Source organism: Salvia miltiorrhiza, chromosome 8, assembly GCF_028751815.1.
Source record: "Salvia miltiorrhiza cultivar Shanhuang (shh) chromosome 8, IMPLAD_Smil_shh, whole genome shotgun sequence".
In the NCBI taxonomy this organism is placed as follows: Eukaryota; Viridiplantae; Streptophyta; class Magnoliopsida; order Lamiales; family Lamiaceae; genus Salvia; species Salvia miltiorrhiza.
In genome coordinates, this window is record NC_080394.1 from 22,138,812 (window position 1) to 22,153,410 (window position 14,599).

Genomic DNA, 14,599 nt, shown 5'->3' on the forward strand with positions numbered 1-14,599 from the left:
GCATTTTTACCCTCAACATGATAGTCGGATTCACATCCCAAACTCTACAATTACATGTTCTATATCCATATTGACACCAAACTTATCTTTTTCATTATGCACTTCAAACTTTTCTCTCAATCCGATTGCCATGTCAGCAACGATTTAAGGGTAAAAATTCGCCGGGTGCAAAATCAGAAAGAAAACAAAATTTATGTATTTATAGGCAGATTTTAAAGTTGGGGTACAAAACTAGAAAATAGGAAAAGTTCGAGTATTTAATTATAGGCCATTATATATATATATATATATAGGGTGTGGTTCTAGAGAGAATTACATTATTTGTGAGAACGGGAGAACCATCAAATCTAATGCATCCACTGTAAAAATTAATGCATTCGTTGTTAAAATTAATGCACTAAAAAAATAAAAATAAAATGCTCCCTTCAGGATTCGAACCCAGGATCTACATTCATCCAACAAGATGATGCATCCACCGTAGATCTTGATGATCGAATGGCTGAAAATGGTTCTCCGGTCTTCTTTTATTTATGGTTCTTTTTTGAACCTCTCCATATATATATATATATATATATAGGGGGCAGTTATTCAATAAACCACCCTTATTTTGAGAATTACGAACCAGCAAAAATGCATGAATTTTATGTATAACACGCATGAATAAACTGTATAAAGGCACGAATTGCGAAAAATAATTTTTTGCTACCTTTGGGATTCGAACTCAGGACCATGAATTTATCCAACAAGGTGATGAATAAACCGTAGATCTTGATGATCTAAGGGCTGAAAATGGTTCCTAATTTATATTTTAAGAAGCGTTCTTATTTTAGCCTTCCCCTATCTATATATATATATATATATATATATATATATATATATATATATATGGGCGCGCTCCAGTGAGACCCCCCTATTTTTCGTGTAACATGAATACAATGAATAAGACATATAGTACTAATGAACAAAACGTATATCTAATGAACAATATGTATATACTGATGAAAAATAAAAATTAAAAAATTCGTAATGAATAAGACATATATACTGATGAACAGGGCCGTATATACTGATGAACAACGCAGTATATACTGATGAATAACAAAATTTAAAATATTCTACTCCCTCTAGGATTCGAACCCTGCGAAAAAAAAATCACCCTTTAGATACAATATCAGTCATAGGATTGATAGAATAAACGCATCAGATCGTGTCCTAGATCTCACTAAAATTAGGGAATCTCATTGGAGCGCCCCCTATATATATATATATATATATATATATATATATATATATATATAGGAATTGGTTCAATTGAGAAGCTCAAATGTGTTGAGAAGTTGAGAAGCAATGTAATAGATGAACATGTTAGTACATTTTGATGAACATGGTAATTAGACACTATATAAATAAATTCTTTGAACATACCAAATACAACTGACGAACATACGAATCTATTTAATTTGTTAAAAAATACGTCACCGCCAATGATCGAACCCCAGATCAAACTCGTGTTCATAAAAACTAATTGGCATGTTCATCTATTAAATTGCTTCTCAACTTCTCAACACATTTGAGCTTCTCAATATAACCTAACCCTATATATATATATATATATATATATATATATATATATAGGGTGTGGTTCTAGAGAGAACTACATTATTTATGAGAACGGGAGAACCATCAAATCTAATGCATTCACTGTAAAAATTAATGCATCCGCTGTTAAAATTAATGCACTCAAAAAAATAAAAAAAAAATGCTCCCTTCACGATTCGAACCCAGGATCTGCATTCATCCAACAAGATGATGCATCCACCGTAGATCTTGATGATCGAATGGCTGAAAATGGTTCTCCGGTCTTCTTTTATTTATGGTTCTTTCCTGAACCTCTCCCTATATATATATATATATATATATATAAACCATCATTCTTCAATATGAATGTCACTTTGCTTAATTTTCAACGGGAAGAGTATAATTTTGAATCCAAATTTGTTGGCCTAGTTTCAGTTCTAGACTATATTTTGTAGATACTTATAAAAACGGAGCTCATACACATAACTAAATCTAAATATAGAACCGACTCAATGTTCTGACTATATATTTTCTATATTGAAAGTACAATATAGAATTGAAAATTTGAAATAGTAATATACTTATACTTCCTTTTCCCATTTAAACGGGATTGGAAAATTAATTAAAATATAATATGGCCATGGTTATAACATTCATCTCCTCATATCAAAACTATACTAAGGTATTTTTTTTTTAATGTTCATTCGGGGGTACATATATTTGAGTTAGATATTATTAATATTATTTATTATGTGGATATGCTTTTGTTAAGAAACACTTAAGGGGCCGTTTGTGACTTATAAGCCATATGTGATAGAACTAATGATTTTAATTAAGGGGCCGTTTGATTTGCAGTGTAGGATTGATTAGGATTAAAATTATCTTGAGAAATTAGTGTGGATTAGTGTGGATTTATATTATTTCATGGGTGTTTGATATCATGGCTACTTAATCTTATATTATGTTTGATATCCATAGGATTATGTTGGATTATATTATCTAATACCAAAACTATCCTCACATAATTTTAAAAATATCATGTGTGTCCACCATTACTTGGGCATTTGCATCGATATGCGTGAGGAAGGGTAGCAGAATTTTTATCCAACTTCTCAGTATTAAATTTATCCGAGGGGGGTTGGCGGATTATTAGTATGGGTTAATCCCACAAAATAGCATGGAGAAATAGGATTAAGTAGGAGTTGACCATATTAACTGCACATGATATCAAACATCACACTAATCTGTATTAATTTAATTTATCATACCTATAAACCCATATCAAACAGGCCCTAAGTAAGTAAGTAACTAATAATTATATGCAAAAAGCGTGTTTAATTAGTTAATTAAATTTATGTTAAGAGAATCTAGGAAATCTTTGAACGTTCAAAGGGGATGGTTTTAAGATTACGAAACCACATGCTTTTAGCTAGGTTTACAACCCCATGTGTTTACCCCTATAAAATAAACATATATACTAATTTTAACCATTTATCAAGATAGCTTATTTCAACTTTACTACCTACTTTGCCTACACCGCTACACGTATATATATTTTTGGATACACACTGTTACATATGTAATTTTGCACGTGAAATTGTATATTTCTCTTATTTTTTATATTCGTAGAAGATAGATAGTTGTAGTATGTGTTTTTCTATTTTTGCTAAAAATAGTTATATTGACATATTACGATTGTGGATGATTAAATGTGCGAAAACTACAACTTCATATCACTTTCATAATTATGATTAAATTTACATGATCATTTGATCGTGCTGAGTCACAAGACTAATGTAACGCCCCAATTTTCATAAACTTTACTATTTAAAAATTTAGAGAACAAAAGATACTAAAATAATAATTTCTTGATTTATAAGGAAAAATTTAAACTAATTTAAAAATCCATTTGCCAAACTAAAGTAGTATCATAAAAGCAAAATAAAACTTAATGAGTTCAACTAAAATGTTCAATGTAAAATCCTTATCCCTAGTCATTCTCCACTTTCATGGCCACTTCGACTCTGAAACTGCAAAACTGAAAATATAAGGGATGAGCATATTGAAAAATATACTCAGTGAGGAACATAACAAAATATTCATATATGTCACATATATAATTAAATCACATTATCATACTTGCAAACATACGCCAAGAGACTAGAGCCCCTTGACAAACATAATCATAGTTTGAGTCGATGGCTTAAGTCCCATGACCAAACACATACATAAATCATGGCTTAGGTCCCATGATCGATCAATGGCTTAGGTCCCATGATCACACATAACATAGATCAATGGCTTAGGTCCCATGATCGCACATAACAACATAGATCAATGGCTTAGGTCCCATGATCGCACATAACAACATAGATCAATGGCTTAGGTCCCATGATCGCACATAACATAGATCAATGGCTTAGGTCCCATGATCGCACATAACTTAGATCAATGGCTTAGGTCCCATGATCGCACATAATAACATAGATCATGGCTTAGGTCCCATGATCGCACATAACAACATAGATCATGGCTTAGGTCCCATGATCGCACATAACAACATAGATCATGGCTTAGGTCCCATGATCGCACATAATAACATAGTCATAAGATGCACGTAAACAAGTAATCAAACGCGATAATAAAAATATATATAACCATATGAATAAGCGTAAAATCCCTCACCTTAAAGTCGAAGCTAAATAAATCAAATCCGGAATGAACGTCTTAATAGCGCCGCACCAGAAGAATTCGTCAAATCGCAGCTGAACAGACCAGTCAGCTTCAAGCCTTCGTTTGAAGCCTCAAACGTCCTCAAATCGTATTTCGCCCAGAAATACGACTTCTTTGTCTTCGAGAGAGCTTTCCGTGGCCGTCTGTTTCGCCTGAATCGGAATTCTATGCAGGAAGTTATGGCTGTTCTCCCGAAACTGCCAGAACTTGATTTCCTGCGAAAATCTGACTCCAGCTCCTCACGTTTCCTGCGCCCCACAGCTCTCCAAAACCCGACTAAAATTTACTGTTGGCTTCGAGTTTCTATGTCTCCTCTAGGGTTTGTAAATTGATTTCATATTCATACTAGTCTTTAAAGAGTTCTAGTTCTAATAGGAAACAAAAATAATACTAATAATAATAATAATAGTCTAGATAAAATTAATGGTGCATATCTATATGTATCATGTAATTATTTAAAAAAAATAAGCTATACAAGAAAATACTATTAATTAAACTTATAAAATAAATCTAAATTGTCGGGGTGTTACAACCTACCCCACTTAAAATAATTTCGTCCTCGAAATTCTAGTCACGATTCTTGAGCCATATAATCTAGTTCTATTGTGAGGTAACTTCATCCTTCGCACGTGTTCCACGAACCCGTAGTCGCTACTCCATGTATAGCAGTCGTACACCGATTGCAGCCTCCTAATCCTTTCGTATCTCTCGCATTGCACACGCAAGAATTCACAACGTTCACTTAATCTTTCATATTCTTCGCCCAATTTCTCAATTTGTGCTTGTAGGGTGACTTGAGCTCTAGTGGGAGTTTGACGTGTCCGTGCCATCTAACGATTTCATAATTTCAACTATTTCTAACGAAGCTAAACATAATAGTACTAGAACATAAAAGCATCATAAAAAAAAATCATGTAAAACATCATAACGGCCATATACTTAAACAATTAAAACACATACCTTGGAGTCGATGCAGCACATGAGTTTCGAATGACTAGGCTTATTTAACCCTTTAAACTTACTTAAACCTTTTTTAAAAACAAAACAATTTTTTTTTTTAAAAGCACGAGTCTACAGGAACGTAGACCCGCTCTGATACCACTATGTAACGCCCCAATTTTCATAAACTTTACTATTTAAAAATTTAGAGAACAAAAGATACTAAAATAATAATTTCTTGATTTATAAGGAAAAATTTAAACTAATTTAAAAATCCATTTGCCAAACTAAAGTAGTATCATAAAAGCAAAATAAAACTTAATGAGTTCAACTAAAATGTTCAATGTAAAATCCTTATCCCTAGTCATTCTCCACTTTCATGGCCACTTCGACTCTGAAACTGCAAAACTGAAAATATAAGGGATGAGCATATTGAAAAATATACTCAGTGAGGAACATAACAAAATATTCATATATGTCACATATATAATTAAATCACATTATCATACTTGCAAACATACGCCAAGAGACTAGAGCCCCTTGACAAACATAATCATAGTTTGAGTCGATGGCTTAAGTCCCATGACCAAACACATACATAAATCATGGCTTAGGTCCCATGATCGATCAATGGCTTAGGTCCCATGATCACACATAACATAGATCAATGGCTTAGGTCCCATGATCGCACATAACAACATAGATCAATGGCTTAGGTCCCATGATCGCACATAACAACATAGATCAATGGCTTAGGTCCCATGATCGCACATAACATAGATCAATGGCTTAGGTCCCATGATCGCACATAACTTAGATCAATGGCTTAGGTCCCATGATCGCACATAATAACATAGATCATGGCTTAGGTCCCATGATCGCACATAACAACATAGATCATGGCTTAGGTCCCATGATCGCACATAACAACATAGATCATGGCTTAGGTCCCATGATCGCACATAATAACATAGTCATAAGATGCACGTAAACAAGTAATCAAACGCGATAATAAAAATATATATAACCATATGAATAAGCGTAAAATCCCTCACCTTAAAGTCGAAGCTAAATAAATCAAATCCGGAATGAACGTCTTAATAGCGCCGCACCAGAAGAATTCGTCAAATCGCAGCTGAACAGACCAGTCAGCTTCAAGCCTTCGTTTGAAGCCTCAAACGTCCTCAAATCGTATTTCGCCCAGAAATACGACTTCTTTGTCTTCGAGAGAGCTTTCCGTGGCCGTCTGTTTCGCCTGAATCGGAATTCTATGCAGGAAGTTATGGCTGTTCTCCCGAAACTGCCAGAACTTGATTTCCTGCGAAAATCTGACTCCAGCTCCTCACGTTTCCTGCGCCCCACAGCTCTCCAAAACCCGACTAAAATTTACTGTTGGCTTCGAGTTTCTATGTCTCCTCTAGGGTTTGTAAATTGATTTCATATTCATACTAGTCTTTAAAGAGTTCTAGTTCTAATAGGAAACAAAAATAATACTAATAATAATAATAATAGTCTAGATAAAATTAATGGTGCATATCTATATGTATCATGTAATTATTTAAAAAAAATAAGCTATACAAGAAAATACTATTAATTAAACTTATAAAATAAATCTAAATTGTCGGGGTGTTACAACTAATTAGCTACAATACTCAAAAGAGTATTAATGTGAACGTTTGATCATTAAAAGAACCTTAAAAAATCTTTATAAAGTGTCATCCTTATCCATACGAATACAGATTTTGCTTTCCAATCTCCAAATAACAACAAATTAAGACACATTTCGACTCATGGATATATATTTATCACATATATATACACGAGTAAAAATAAAATAAAATAAAATAAAATAAGATATATAGGATGCGCGTTATATATAAAAGCTAGGCTTAAATAGTGTACTTGCCAAGATCTAGCCAACAAAATTGAATTTTTTAGTTTTTGCACTTCTAACTTAGTAGTACTTATATATTTTCTGAAAACTGTTATTAATGATTAAAATTAATCCAAAAGTATTTAGATACCGAGCACTTATTACTTTTATTGATGTCGACAAGTAATTTCAAAACGCAAGTGAAATGACAATTAAGCCCTCATTAACCCTAGTCCAAAGTTTTTATCACTTGCTCGAATCATAGAGGTTTTTGGGATCAGTGTCTTTGTCTGCCCTTAAACTACAAGGCACCCCATTCATGACCAACAAAATCAAGAGAGAGAAAGAGAGTGTTTATGTGTGTGTGTGTTTAAATCTTGCACTTTGCTTTGGAACAAATTATCTCTAATTTAATTTCCTCATAACCTTTCCCCTTCCCCATCTTCATTAACTAGCTCCACAATTCATGCACCAAACAGTTGTACCCCAAACTACAGACCTTGTACCATTTCTCAAGAAACAAACATGGATGCCATGAATAACTGGTTAGGGTTCTCTCTCTCGTCAAATCAAGATTACCACCCACAAAACTCATCAGTTTCTGAACTAGGGTTTCACTCAGATCATGAACAAATGTCGACCCATGAATGCTTTGCAATTGATCTCACACCTCCTTCCATTTTCGAAGCTTTCAACACAAACCCTCCATCTCAAGGTTAACCTCCCCACACAAAATCTTGATTTTCCTTTTTTATTGTTTAATATCTCGTTTAATCATCTGTATACACAATAAAATCCAATCTTTTGAAGTGGGCTTGGCTTTTTTTTACTTTATTTATTTATGTTATCCCTTCGTTCTTCAAATTTCCTTTTTTATGCAGATTGGAATGTGAATGATGATAGCCGCATCAACTCCTTCTCATGCAACCAAAATCAAGAAACTCCAAAACTTGAGAATTTTCTTGAAGTTGGAGGCCAATCTTTTGCTGTTGATCATCACAGCATGATTGATGGAGGCAGCAGCCACAACATGGGCCTCTCCATGATCAAGAACTGGCTGAGAAGCCACGCTACGCCGGCGCCTGCAGCTGATGACAAGCCAGTTGATGAGGCGCCGCCGGAGCCATCTCGCGGCCACACGCTGTCTCTCTCCATGAGCACTAGCTCGCAGTCATCAGACAACAAATTGTGTGGCGGCGGTGGTGGGGCAGTTGAATCTGTGCCTAGGAAATCTATAGAAACATTTGGACAAAGAACCTCAATATATCGTGGTGTAACAAGGTCCTTTTTTTTGTTTTTCTTTTAACTTTTAGCTAGAGATATTTTTTATGATATTTTTGTAGGGGATGAGAAAATTTATGATGTTAAGATTTTATTTATTAATTGAAATAAAGTTTTATATGCTTGATTTGTGCAGGCATAGATGGACTGGGAGATACGAAGCACATTTATGGGATAATAGTTGCAGGAGAGAGGGGCAAACTCGGAAAGGAAGGCAAGGTATACAAGTATATAATATAGTGGTGTTGGTACTAATTTACTATAATCGATACATATAGGATTCTAATTGTCTTCGTTTTTTTTAAAGGATTCTAAGTGTTTCTAAATACTTCATTTTTCCCCAAGTTTTTCGATTCTATTAATGTAAATGGCATTTCATTTTCTTAAGTTGATAACGTTATATGCTATTGTAATTATGTATTTACGTGTAATTATGTATATGATGTTTCTTGCCTTTTAACTCCCCTTTTTTTTTGACATGGATGATTCAAACTCGCTGCAGTTTATTTGGGTAAGTCAGGCCTTTTTTTTTCCTAGCTTCCCGTTTATAATATTTTTCTGATTACATTATTTTGAATGTATAGATTATTTGTTTAATATTTATTTTGGTGTGCATTTGTTTTTTAATGTAGGAGGTTATGACAAGGAAGAAAAGGCTGCTAGAGCTTATGATTTAGCTGCCTTGAAATATTGGGGAACCACCACCACTACAAATTTACCTGTAATTTAATTTGAAGATTATTAATCTTTTTGTTTAATTTCTTAAGACCGAATTATAAAACCTTTATTCTAATTTGTTTATTTATACATATCAGATTAGCAATTATGAGACAGAACTGGAGGAAATGAAGCACATGACAAGGCAGGAATATGTAGCATCACTTAGAAGGTAACTTTTGAATTATTAATCAAATCTCCTTATTGTAGTCAAAGAAATTGTAAAAATAAAATTCAAATTTATTCGTTTTACTAATGTTATAGAATTATTTATTTGGCATTAATCCAGAAAAAGCACTGGCTTTTCTCGGGGCGCATCGATTTACCGAGGCGTTACAAGGTAAAGAAATTAAATATTAAGTACTATGTTGTAAGATATATATATCGAAGTAATGAAACTCGTTGAAGATTGATAATTTGTTAAAATAAAATTATTATCAGACATCACCAGCATGGAAGATGGCAAGCAAGGATAGGAAGAGTCGCAGGGAACAAAGACCTTTACTTAGGAACTTTCAGTAAGTTACTATACAACTCTAAATTATCCTTTGGTAGCATATATATATAGCACCTAAGTGTGTGTAAAATTTTTGAAGGCACACAAGAGGAGGCGGCTGAAGCATACGACGTGGCGGCCATCAAGTTCCGGGGGCTGAATGCGGTGACCAACTTTGAGACGAGCCGGTATGACGTGCGGGGCATTATGGAGAGCATAAAGCTCCCCATCCCCATGGGAAAGCGCCTAAAGGAAGCCGAGAAAGGTGATATGAGCTTGCAAATGCATCAAGGCTGTAATAGTTTCGGCTTGGAGCAAGGCAGCATGTACCCGTATCAAAGAATGTGGTGCAAACAAGAGCAAGACTCTGATGTGGGATTCAATGATGAGGCTCTCTTGCAGGCCTCAATGTTGCAGCTCAACAATCCCAATCTCAATGCAGCAGCAGCAGCTTGTGATGGTTTTGGATTCGAGGGCGTGTTTGGATCGTCCACGGATGCTTATAGGAGTTTGTATTATCAATCCCAACAATTGTCCAGCATGTGGAACGCCACCTGATGCCACATTGAACAAACTATGGATTTGTTTGTTTTGGGCTGGAGTTCATTTATAGCCAGTTCATTAAATCTCGTTTCAATGAGATGACTGGCTATGAATTTTGGGAACTTTGGCTCGGTATGTATGTTTTTGTTTAGGAAAAAAGAAAAACAAGTAATATAATATTATGTTTGATTTTGTCATTTTCAATGGACTTCCTTCAGAATTTGACTTTTTGATCACCTTACAAAATGCAATTTTAACCTCATTTTCTGCAGTTGTGCCCTTTTGGTTACTTAATATTTTCAGTGGCATATTTATAATTTTATTTATAAATATGCCACTTGAATATAGATTTATATCCACATCTTGACCTATCTCACTCTGAGAGGATTTCACGCTACTTTTTAATGATGATTCAGATATTCTTCTCCTAGTGTAAAATATTCATAATGTAAGAAAAAACTAAACCATTTACACAAGCTCCAAGAACAATCACCACTTCAATAACTCCATCTACAACAAGCAAAATGAAATCCGATGGTTTCAACACTGCACTTCTTCCCTACATCGAGTAACAGATTCATCTCTTCAAATGAGGCCTTACCAGGAAAATAGATATATAAATAAATTATTTGAAGGCATCAACCAGAACTAATTACATTACCAGTGTCCATGATCGCCTTTTTTTCAAACTTTTTATCCCCGGCAAAAACTAGAGAAGAACATAGATCATACGGCGTGTTAGTAGAACAAAGAACTACATGTTTATGAGAATCATTAGTAATCCTGAAGTAAGATGAGTGGGAGTAACAACCTTTGAGCCAGCAGTCACACCACAAAGCTTCCTGGCCTTCAGTAGTTTTGCCTGAAACATCATTTTTTTGTTTGCTTTTGAAAAACTTTGCCTGAATCCTTTCATCATAGACCAATCCATTTCTTGAAGGCCAACGCAGCTTCTCTTTTCTTCAACTGTGATTCTGTCTGAAACTTTGGTGCCTTGCCCTTGTACAGAGTTTTGTGGTACTTCAGAAATAGAGCGCGGTACTTATATTTGTCCACGAACATGCTGCCTTTCTCCATCATTTCGATAACTTCATTTGCTCGGATGAAAAATCCGCCTCTGACAAATGTATAAAGCACAGCATCCAACAGTTCCACATCAAACTTCATTCCACTAGAAAAAGCAAAAGACTTCATCTCACCCCACAGTTCAGCTACCTCGATGTATTTGCCCCCGACTGCAGCATATCCAGTGACCATAGAATGGAAAGTTTGAGCATTGGGGGCGAGCTCCAAACTTCTCATCTTCTTCAGAGCCTTCTCCGCATCTTGCATTAGCCGTTTCTTGCAGAAAAAGTGAATCACACTATTCCAGTCATGGACTCCAGAATCCACCACCTGCCCTTCTTTTATTTCCTGCAATAGCTTTGACATCAAATGAGCATCTTTGCCCTCTGCACAACGCTTGACTAACACTTCAAAGTCCTGTTCGCCGACTCTGGGTATTTTAGCCTCTTTCATTTCCTTGAACAGATTAAGGGCCCCTGCTGTGTCCTTCTCAGCCACCCGGGATTGAATCAACGACCGATAAGAACTTGCATCCAACTGAACGCCAGCCCTACGGGCATCTCTGATTAATGATTTCATCTCATCAATCCGGTTGTCCTTATGATATGCTTTCAGAAGGAAATTATACACAGACGAACTACATCTAATGCCGGCCAAGCGCATTTCATCCAGAAGATCATGTGCCCTGTCTAACCAACCCAGGGAAATACAAGAGTTGATGACATGAACGAGAACCGAATTATCAGCAGACATGGGGGAATCTTCTTTCTCTGCCTTGATTAAAAATTCGACCAAATCCTTCGTGTTGCCAGCCTCCAAGAACGCTTTAACTAATTTCACATAAGTTGTCTCAGTTGGCCTAAGAATCCCTCTCTCGGTTGTGATCAGTTCAACTTGCCCCTGCAAGTTCACGACCAAGTTATTGAGTAATTCTCTTGTCTCGGCTTCAAGACCTAGAAACTTTCTGTCTCGACAGAAGTCTTCATAGCATGAGAAATGCCTTTGAGGTGTATCAGGATTCTCATGTACAGGAACACTTCGATGAGGTGCTGTAGTGCCTACTTTATCAGTCTCCAATTGCAAATTAGCAACACCGAGAGAGTTTTGAGCTTTCTTTGCCTTGCAAAGCATTTCAAGAACCATCCGGGAGGCAGAATCTAGATCGCCAAATTTCAAGTGACACAAAAGAAGACAGTTGTAGAACTGCCGAAGCTGAATGTCAGTTATATTGTCAACTTCTTCAATATGCCTCCTAAGCTTTTTCAGCTCGTCCCTCCGACCATTTCTTTCATAAATATGGGCCATGATGATTGATGAAGTTGCATCAGTTTTCATATTAATCCGAGGAATCATATCAAGGAGTTGCTCTCCTTTCCTAGTGATGCCAAACCGAAGGCACCCCACCAAAGCTATGTTAAGAGCAGTTGCATTAGGCTTCATAGAAATTAAAGGTTCATTGCACTTCTTTCGTGGATCAACCCTCCCGTCGTGGAACTTGTAACCAATTTCAAGAACCAATTCAGCTGCAAGGAACGCTCCAGATGGACTGTTGGACATATAAGCTATGATAGCAGACCAAGCTGTCACGGGAGGGAACTTCTCCATTTCAATGAGTTTCCTGAGAAGAGTAGAGGAAGGAATAGGTAGTCCACATTTAGCAAGGCCTAAAGAGAGGTAAACGAGGATCTCCCTATCAAACAACGTCTGCTTGTGTTCCTCAAAAGCTTTCTCAACCAATCCATAAGCCTTTTCAAGCCACTCAATGTCTAGAGTCTCTGTTAATCCCGCGATCAACTTGCACATGATAGATTTCCTAGCAAACCCTTCCATCCGCATATGCTTCTCGTGCAAATCCCAGGCATCATTAAATTTACCCTCATCAGTTGCATTCTCTAACTCCTCATGAAGCCTGCCTATGTCTCGAGCCTGGACCAAAACCGTCCCTGCCATAGTTGAGAAATTGTGTGAAAAATGTTCCAACCCATGGCGAAGCATCAAGACACCATCTTGGTCATGTAAGTAAGCAAAAGGCTTGTAGCCCCTTTGAGCGACGCAATGACATTTAGAAATTCTATCAAGAAAACTCTGTAGAATGTAATTCGCAGTTGCTCGACTGCTCACTTTTCTTAGATGCACCATTTCATCTGAAAAGCTAACAGGACCCAAAAATCATCACCTTAAACAGCGTAGGCTGCTATCTGGACATAGGAAGACAAGATTTAGTATTAAAATTGGTGGCGTAAATGAAAAAGATAAGCAAAATACTCTTAATAAGACATTCTTGAGTAATAAGTTGGTCAGCAAATGTTTATACATAGATTCAAATAACTCAAAGGTTCAACAATTTAACACTTCTAACTTCAGCATGCAGCCTAGTGTCTAAACTTACAAGCTTAATATCATTCAAGCATTATACAGTTATCACAGTTCAATCGTGTATACTAGTCAGGCATTTTGCCGAACAGTTAACCTTCAAAGTATTAAGATACCCATCAAATTAGCCTTCGATACATCATAAAGAGCAACGCTGTTAAATGAAAAATAATAATTATTGTTGTAATAATAATTACGTTCCTATTATACACGGCGGAGAAGAATACCCGTCGGGCGCGAAACGGTGGCGGAGCGACGGTGTTCAGTCCCAAAACAACTGCAAGTGTGAAGTATGAAAATACTAGTTTTAAGTGACAGAAGAGTTGTGATAATATGGGATTTTTTTAAGATGTAAATTAAAGTGTTACTAATATACTATGGATAGCGAAAAATAAGGTAGATAAAATTATAAAGTTATATTTATAAATTTATAACAAAAATAGTACTTCCTCCGTCCCAATAAAAGTGGCCAAAAAGTGGCCATTTTTTTTTGGGCACGGAGCTTAAGAAGGGGATTGTTATGTTTTAATTGAGTGTGACCCACCAAAATTAGTGAGTAATTTTTAGAAAGTGACCTACAATTGTTGACCAAATTAGTGAGTAATTTTGACATTTTTAGAAAGTGGCCTACAATTGTTGACCAAATTAGTGAGTAATTGTTGACTTAATTAAAGTAAACTTTTGCCATTTTTAGAAAGTAGCCACTTTTAATGGGACACCCAAAAAGGAAATGTGGCCATTTTTATTGGGACGAAGGGAGTAGTAATTTTTCAGTAAAAAATACTATTTCGTTCCATGATGTTGACATAAAAGTAGTGTTAATAGGCAAAAATGTCTTTAAGTTGTACTCCCTCCGTCCCAGAAATAATGGCCCGTTTCTTTTGGGCACGGAGATTAAGGAGAGTTAAATTAGTAGATAAGTTGTATGCCCCACATATTTAATTAATGGTTAATTAGTTTTAGATAATGTTAATAAAAGAATACTCCACCAAAATTAGTTG

The 14,599-nt window shown here is 35.6% G+C and overlaps 2 protein-coding genes across 9 annotated transcripts; one reads left to right on the forward strand and one right to left on the reverse strand.

The window, feature by feature from the left end:
* The first annotated feature begins 7,396 nt into the window (after nucleotides 1-7,396).
* On the forward strand, nucleotides 7,397-10,364 carry LOC131001867 (AP2-like ethylene-responsive transcription factor BBM2). Of its 2 annotated transcripts, XM_057928494.1 has the most exons (9): nucleotides 7,397-7,838; nucleotides 8,005-8,404; nucleotides 8,541-8,623; nucleotides 8,907-8,915; nucleotides 9,037-9,125; nucleotides 9,220-9,293; nucleotides 9,411-9,461; nucleotides 9,563-9,639; nucleotides 9,718-10,364. In XM_057928494.1, the coding sequence occupies exons 1-9, from the start codon at nucleotides 7,649-7,651 to the stop codon at nucleotides 10,173-10,175; spliced, it is 1,431 nt and encodes a 476-aa protein (XP_057784477.1). In that variant the 5' UTR covers nucleotides 7,397-7,648; the 3' UTR covers nucleotides 10,176-10,364. The 2 variants fall into 2 exon arrangements, with proteins under 2 accessions (XP_057784477.1, XP_057784478.1); XM_057928495.1 differs by lacking the exon at nucleotides 8,907-8,915.
* Nucleotides 10,365-10,627: 263 nt separating this feature from the next.
* On the reverse strand, nucleotides 10,628-13,964 carry LOC131001865 (pentatricopeptide repeat-containing protein At1g03100, mitochondrial-like). 7 transcript variants are annotated; one of them, XR_009094044.1, is made up of 5 exons: nucleotides 13,826-13,964; nucleotides 11,376-13,423; nucleotides 10,972-11,277; nucleotides 10,822-10,869; nucleotides 10,628-10,719 (listed from the first exon to the last, which is right to left on the reverse strand). XR_009094044.1 is itself a non-coding variant. In XM_057928493.1 (3 exons), exons 2-3 carry the CDS (start codon nucleotides 13,362-13,364, stop codon nucleotides 11,251-11,253), a joined length of 2,016 nt encoding a protein of 671 aa, XP_057784476.1. In that variant the 5' UTR covers nucleotides 13,365-13,423; nucleotides 13,826-13,964; the 3' UTR covers nucleotides 10,628-11,250. The 7 variants fall into 7 exon arrangements, 2 of the variants coding, with proteins under 2 accessions (XP_057784476.1, XP_057784474.1); XR_009094043.1 differs by having other exon boundaries at nucleotides 10,628-10,869; XR_009094041.1 differs by having other exon boundaries at nucleotides 10,972-13,423.
* Between the last annotated feature and the right edge of the window lie 635 nt (nucleotides 13,965-14,599).

Excerpts from the sequence above, each read along its gene's own strand:
- LOC131001867 (XM_057928494.1), top strand. The coding sequence starts at position 7,649 with ATGGATGCCATGAATAACTGGTTAGGGTTCTCTCTCTCGTCAAATCAA. Across the intron at positions 8,405-8,540 it reads ATATATCGTGGTGTAACAAG|GCATAGATGGACTGGGAGAT; the intron begins GTCCTTTTTTTT and ends TGATTTGTGCAG. Across the intron at positions 9,294-9,410 it reads TATGTAGCATCACTTAGAAG|AAAAAGCACTGGCTTTTCTC; the intron begins GTAACTTTTGAA and ends GCATTAATCCAG.
- LOC131001865 (XM_057928491.1), bottom strand. The coding sequence starts at position 13,364 with ATGGTGCATCTAAGAAAAGTGAGCAGTCGAGCAACTGCGAATTACATT.